The sequence below is a fragment of the Bidens hawaiensis genome, unplaced genomic scaffold (genome assembly GCF_021521415.1).
Source record: "Bidens hawaiensis isolate Kalapana, Puna unplaced genomic scaffold, B.hawaiensis_p1.1 tig00043494_1, whole genome shotgun sequence".
Taxonomy (NCBI): Eukaryota; Viridiplantae; Streptophyta; class Magnoliopsida; order Asterales; family Asteraceae; genus Bidens; species Bidens hawaiensis.
Window position 1 is genome coordinate 2983 of NW_027497710.1, and position 7543 is coordinate 10525.

The 7543-nt window shown below is 33.2% G+C and overlaps 1 protein-coding gene across 1 annotated transcript; it reads left to right on the plus strand.

Moving 5' to 3' along the window:
* Nucleotides 1-614: 614 nt before the first annotated feature.
* LOC143594329 (uncharacterized) lies at nt 615-1088 on the plus strand. The gene has a single exon (XM_077073662.1). The coding sequence runs from the start codon at nt 615-617 to the stop codon at nt 1086-1088; it is 474 nt and encodes a 157-aa protein (XP_076929777.1).
* Nucleotides 1089-7543: the final 6455 nt, after the last annotated feature.

Below are 7543 nucleotides of genomic sequence, written 5' to 3' on the forward strand. Positions count from 1 at the left end.
CCGTTGGATATTGCTGCTTCAAGAATTTGATATTGAAATTCAAGACAAAAGGGGCACAGAAAATGTCGCTGCCGATCATCTTTCGCGTTTGGAGTGCTCAGCTTCACACGAACCATCGGGGTCCCACATAAATGACAATTTCCCCCATGAGGTTCTTATGCACATTCAAACGATTTTGAAAGAAGATAAAGATGAGTGCCCTTGGTTTGCCATTTATGCAAACTATTTAGCATGTGGTATCATGCGAAAAGGTTTAAACCCACCAGCAAAGTAAAAAATTTGTTTCTGATCTCAAGTATTATTTTTGGGAAGATCCATACTTGTTCAAAGTTGGGGCAGATCAGATTACACGCAGGTGTATTTTCGGAAACAAAGCCATGAAAGTTCTTAAACATTGCCATGAAGGACCCACTGGAGGACATCATAGTGTAACCCTCACAGTGAAAAAGGTCTTTGATTCAGGATTCTTTTGGCCCACAGTGTTCAAAGATGCCCATTCCTTGATCCAAGCTTGCGATGCTTGTCAAAGAACTGGGAATATTTCATCTAGAAACGAAATGCCTCAAAAGAGCATTCAAGTTTGTGAAATCTTTGATGTTTGGGGAATTGACTTCATGGGACCGTTTCCAAGTTCCTTTGGAAATCGTTACATCCTAGTAGCAGTTGACTATGTTTCTAAGTGGGTTGAGGCACAAGCCCTCCCCACTATTGATGCTAGGGTTGTTGTCAAATTCCTTAAGAAGTTGTTTTCACGATTCGGTACCCCAAAAGCTTTAATCAGTGATCGAGGGACCCACTTTTGCAATGCCCAAATGGAAAAAGCCTTGTCCCGATATGGAGTGCACCATCGATTCTCAACACCATATCATCCACAAACTAGTGGACAAGTTGAAGTCACAAACAGAGGCATCAAAAGAATTCTCGAGAAAACAATTGGTTTGAACCGCAAGAATTGGGCCGAAAAGCTTGACGATGCCCTTTGGGCTCTTCGCACTGCTTACGAAACACCCATAGGCACAACACCGTTTAAACTTGTGTATGGGAAAGCGTTCCATCTACCTATGGAGCTTGAACATAAAGCTTATTGAGCTTTAAAAGCTGTGAATCTCGACTTTGCAAGTGCAAGTGAAAATAGATTTGTTCAAATCCATGAACTCGAAGAGTTAAGGAACCAGGCATATGAAAATTCATCACTTTACAAGGAAAGAACAAAAAGGCTACATGATGCTCGCTTGAAGGACCACAAGAAATTCCAAGTAGGCAATCACGTATTGTTATACAACTCCCGCCTTCGTCTATTTCCAGGAAAACTTAAATCTCGTTGGTCTGGCCCATACTTGGTAAAGAAGGTTTTTGATTACGAGACCGTGGAAATCGAAAATGGAGATGGTCAGTCATTTAAAGTCAATGGTCATCATTTAAAACTCTACGTTGAAGGGCAAATTGGAACCGTCTCGGAGGTAATGCTCCTCCATTCCAAGAACCCTTGAAAGAAAGTCTCGGGTCTAGCCAGGATCCTTAACAAAAAAAACATGGCACTTGCACATAGTTTCTGTTTTTTTTTTTTGTAAAAAAAAAACTTTTTCAGGAAATGTCTAGACAATTTTCAACATATTTGGGAACTGGTTGTTCCGTGCCCAGTCTAGACATTATATTATCTTATTTTTATGATTTTTTTTAAGTTGTTTGTTTGGATGGTTGTTGCTTCTTTCGTTGAAACATCTACCTGGAAGAGAAGTGTCGATTTCAGACGCAACCATTGGCCGCCGACATATAGGGGAGTTACTTTTCATCCTTTCCCTATATTTTGTATTGCATTTTTATATATCTTTTCACATTGAGGGCAATGTGAGATTCAAGTGTGGGGAGGGGTTTACTTAAACTTTGTTTTGTCCAATAAAATATATTTTGAAAAATCTCTCCAAATTTTAATTTTTGTGTCAAATTTAAAAAAAAAAGAGAATAATAATAATAATAATAAAATAAATAAATAAAAGACCGTTAAGCCTTTTAATGAATATTTGACAAAACCAAGGGTTAAGGTTGTATTTCGAAAAGCGCTCGTTCAAACCAACCACCGAATCAACTTTAACTTAATGTGAAAACCAAAAATATGGTTTGTATTTCTTGAGAAAAACTTTATGCAAAATGTGGCGTTTAAACCCAGTCCCTCCGTTCCCATGAGCAAAGCTTCAAGCCTTATTACAATATTTCATTGCTTACGTTTTCGTGGATTGAGTGAGTCATTTGTTTCGTGTGATTTAGAACTTGTCTTGGGAATGCTTTTCGAGATCACAACGAAATGTTGCATAAAAATGGAGGTAATATATAGCCAACCTAACCCTTCTCTCAAAACCCCATATAACCAGATACTCCACTTCACTTCAAAATTCCTTTCATCCAATACACAATCATTTACCCATAACAACCCTTTCAAACTTAGTCAAATCTCAAGAATGACCAATGCTAGTCAAGACTTAATCTTCATATTTTGGTCAACATTTTAACTTTATAACTTAAAAAAAAAGGTTTCAAGTAAATCACCACAAAATAGGTGATTAAAGGAGCAAGAATTTGTGAACTCAAAACATTGAAGACAATCAAAAAGTTCCCGGGATTCAAGATTGTATATATTCCTCTTTCAAAATAAAACAACTCCAAACCACCAATCATACCCATACCTTCACAACATAAAACCCGAAAACCAACCTGTATTACCTCTTCGTTTATGCAACATTTCAATTAGTTGGTGGAGAATAGATCCCATGACAAACTTATTTTTCACAAGTTGCATTTTGACAAGAGTGTTCATAAATACATACAACATTACATGTATGATCAGATATAAAACCGAGTGTGAGTAAACATTGTGAGAACGTGTAATTTTGCATAAAAAGAAACCCATAAGTACAAACCATGTTTTCCTATGTCACTACATATATTCATACGATCTCCGATGGTTGGGTTGTGCGTGTGTCTTTCTTCAAGGCCACCTTAACATTTTGGGGGTATTATAGCTACGGTCCCGTTATCTATTACAATTTGGAGAATTTTTATATTTAAGTTTGCTTGAGGACAAGCAAGGTTTAAGTGTGGGGATGTTTGATGTATAATTATTTATACATCTTTATTGCATCATTTTATACCCGATTCATGTTATTTTCGTGATAATATTATTGAGAATCGGTTCTAATAAGTCTTCATTTGTTTTTATAGAAAAAATGAGCTTAGAAAACCAAACATGATGAAAAACAATAAAAAAGAATCAAGAAAAATGAAAGTCTGTCAGCTAAGCATGGGGCTGTGCCTCAGCCAGGCATGCCCCATGTCCATCTGAAGATACATCAGCTAAGCATGGGCCATTCCTCAGCCAGACATGCCCCACGCCTCCTCAGAAGATGACAAAATAAAGTACACAGTACATTGTCCCCCTTTTTGAAGACACACAGGGTCATGCCTCACCCAGGCATGCCCCATGTCAATCATGTCTGCCAAGAAAGTACAAATCAATTGCATGCGCATTAAATGATGAGGGACCAGCACAGCCCATGCCTAGACCAGACATGCCCTGTGCCTAGCTATATGCCAAAGAGTACCACCAGGGAGCATGTGGTGTACTACATGGGGACCAACATGGGCCATGCCCTACTAAGCATGGGTCATGCCTTGTGCACAAGTGAGCCTATATAAAGACCATGCATGTTGCTCATTGGGTGTGCACAATTTTGGAGAAAAACACACCCATTTTCACTCTCATAATCCATAGAAGTAAAGAAAGAGAAGCTCTTGAACCTTCATACAACATCAAGAAGAAGTCTTAGCATCATCATAATTATCTAGCTTGGTTAGATCATCTTAATATTAAACATGAATGCTATATTCTTCTATTTTGGTGTATCTTTTATAATTATCATGAGCTAAAACTCTTTATATCATCTTAACTCATGATGAAACTTGACAACTTTTGATGGTTGGAATTAATATATGATAATTTTATGTTAAAATAATGACTAGTTCTTGGTTATCTTTTGATGAAATATTATGTTTAAACAATTGAAAGTAATATACAAGAATTATAAATGGTACATCTTGTTATGTTGAAAGACTCTTGATTTTATCATTTATTTATAAATGTTGTCCATGCAACTTTATAACTTTTAATCTAGAAATAGTTAAAATAATTATTGTATGCTACATGAAAATTGGTTAAACACATATCCTCATGTATAGATTTGAAAAGATTGAACATTTGTTATGAATTGATATTCTTGTTAAGTAATATTATAAATAATTTGTTAACACGACTATTTTAATATTACACTTGGGTAGAAAATTCATAAATTAAAGGAATACTTGAACTTAGTCTAATTTAATCAACCATAGGTGGATTATGTGTTGTTCATGTAATCTTTCCGACCAGTTGTTAGATTTTAGTTTCGTAATTGAATGATAATCTATATCTTAAATTTCAACATAAAGGTTCACTTACATTATAGTATGATTTGAGGTGATTAGTTTGTATAATTCATACTAAGTTTTCCAAAAAATCATTTGGATGGTTATCTATTACTAGAAACTATTCTTTTTAAAACAAAACAGTGAATTTATCATATATTTAAGTTTACCATCATTAGAAGTCAAGTGGATTCTAAGTTAAGGTGATAGCTTCTTAATTCTTATTTATCTCCATTATCGTGTTGCTTGCTTTAATTTATTGTTACAAGTTTTTCTAAAAATTAATCTTAAAAACAAATCAATTAAACTCATTTCTCATGGTTATTATATTTGCAAAGGTTTGATATTAAAATTTACGTATCCATGGATTGATACCCGGTTCTCGCCGTTATTATACTACCACACGACGGGTACACTTGCCTTTTGTGTGTGTGGTTAAGTCTAGGTGAAAACCATTTTTAAAACATGATAAAGTGTGATAAATCTTTAATAAAAATATATATATCTCACACCACATCATATATATATATATATAGGATCGATCTTGAGAGAAATGATATTACAGCGAGAAGTGCGAGAAGTGAATATATAACTCCATTAATCCCTAATTTCACTCTCTTTCATATGATGTTACATATATATATGTAGGTTAGTTGTATTTATGTCATAATTACACATTCAAACCAATTTACAAACATATAAATGTACCGAGCCACATTCAAACCTATGTACCTACACACATACAAACATACATACACATATACAAACATACGTACCTACACACATACATATGCACCTACACATAAGAAAGTGAGTGAAATTAGGGATTAATGGAGTTACACCTTCACTTCTTGCACTTCTCGCTGTAAAAAAACTTCTGAAATGATCCAATACCTATATATATATAATTTTTATTAATCTATATATATGAAAAACTAACTAAATGATATACATTATGTTATATATAAAATTATAATTGAAGATATATAGATATATATAATCTAACTATATAATTGCCTACCATAAAATCCTACGTGTCGCTCTCAGGTTGTCCCTCTCAATTCTCTAGAGCCACCAGATTGCTTGATTTTTAAATGGAAGCTTCTCATGCATTTGACCATAAATCGCGAGTATGGGTCTTACCAAACCCAGATAGTCTTTAAATGGATTATAACATCTCATTTATTTATGAAACTCTTTCATAATCAAACAATAATTTTCACGGGTCATTGGTCTTACCAAACCTAGATAACCCTTAAATGGGTTATAACATCTCATTTATTTGTGAAATAACCCCTTAATCATCAAAGAATAATTTCCAGGGGTTATGGGTCATACCAAACCCTAATAGCTCTCAAATGGGTTATAAGATCTTATTTATTGGTAAATACTTTCATCCTCAAACCCTAATTTAATTTATCTTCTTTACATGTTCTCCATTGTTGGTCTATCATCTCCATCGCCGGTTAACTTCCGATACTACCCACCATCGTCAACTACATAAACGTCCCCTTTTTCATTAGAAAAATATTTGTGTTCATGTTTGTTCATTTTAAAAAAATCAACATGTTCGTGTTCGTGTATTTTTGTTCGTTCAAAATCTAAAAAACCTACACATCTCAATTAAAAATACCCAAACGCAAAAAAATATAATAACAAACTAATATATATGTATTAAATTTAAACAAACTACGTTAAAAAATAAAATAAATCATCATAAAATAGCAAAACGATTAAAAACAAAAACTTAAATAAACTCCCGTAACACGGGAGGATCAAACTAGTATATATATATATACATATATATATCTAAGGAGAAAGTTAATGTAAATGAAATTAACGTGCTATTTGTGAGAATTAAGTAGAGTAATTATATATACAAATAGAGTAATTATGTAATTACATCATAGAGTAATTAGCACGTTAATTTCAATTGTACGTTAAATCTCCCATATATATATATATATATATATATATATATATATATATATATATACTAGTAGGTACCCGCACGATGCCGCGATATCCGAAAACAACTTGTAATGCAAAAATGTGATTATGTATAAAATGCAAAATGCAGATTTAGTAAGACCGTGTTAGCATAGGCTAAAGTAAAACCACATTCACAAGTGCGATTTTTTTTATCTATATACTTGTATAATCGTAACCCATGGAATCTTTTAAGAGATTAAGCAAACGTAAGTTATGTCAATAAAGGAATCATTTTATACAAAAAAAAATATAGTATATTATTTACACTCGGTCTGTGATACAATTTATTGCAAGATGTGATTTATGTGAAGTTGGATTATGTTGATGATCCTTTTGCTTTGTCGGAGCATATGAAGGCGAATCATATCGGGAACAAAAGGTCAGAAGATGAAGAAGTTTACTGAAGCTGAGAAGATTTTGATTATCTGATAATTTAGTTGTCTAGTTATTCGATAATTACTTCTTAAACACGCATCAAGTGTCCCTGAGAAGATGACTTGCACAGCTGCAACCATATAGCAACTACAGTAAACAAAACAAATAACAAAATCATGAGACATCAACACAAATTACTATAGTTTATTTATAAAAAAATCAGCAAAAAAGAAAGATTAGTAACTCCTCTAATCCTGGGTCCAAAAATCGGTTCAACTTCCAGTCCACTTTCTTGAATCCGATTCCAGTAAAAGTATGTATTCCGGTCATGTTCCTTTTCTGCTTTTGTCATTTTTTCTGCATTTTTTTAAGTCAAACAACCAATTTCACCATTAAGAAATGTCAAAACTTTATAGCAAAGTAAAATAATATAAACAAGTATTAAATAGCATATAAATGCAAAGAAAACATGTATAAATTGTAATCATTACCTCTTATATGTGAAATGCAAGAGAATTTCCTTAAGAGGCTATGATTAAACAATCAGACTTAATTTCTAATAAGTTCTAAACATTTACCTTCTACAAGGAGGACCAACCAGACTTTCATCATTTGGATAAATAAAAAAAAACATATGAACTCCCATAATACATAACCCAAAATTAAATTATATTGTATTAAAAAAACATATCTTGTGGAAACAAAAGTGTCTCTTTAAGGA

Coding starts and splice junctions, on each gene's coding strand:
- LOC143594329 (XM_077073662.1), top strand. CDS start 615: ATGGGACCGTTTCCAAGTTCCTTTGGAAATCGTTACATCCTAGTAGCA.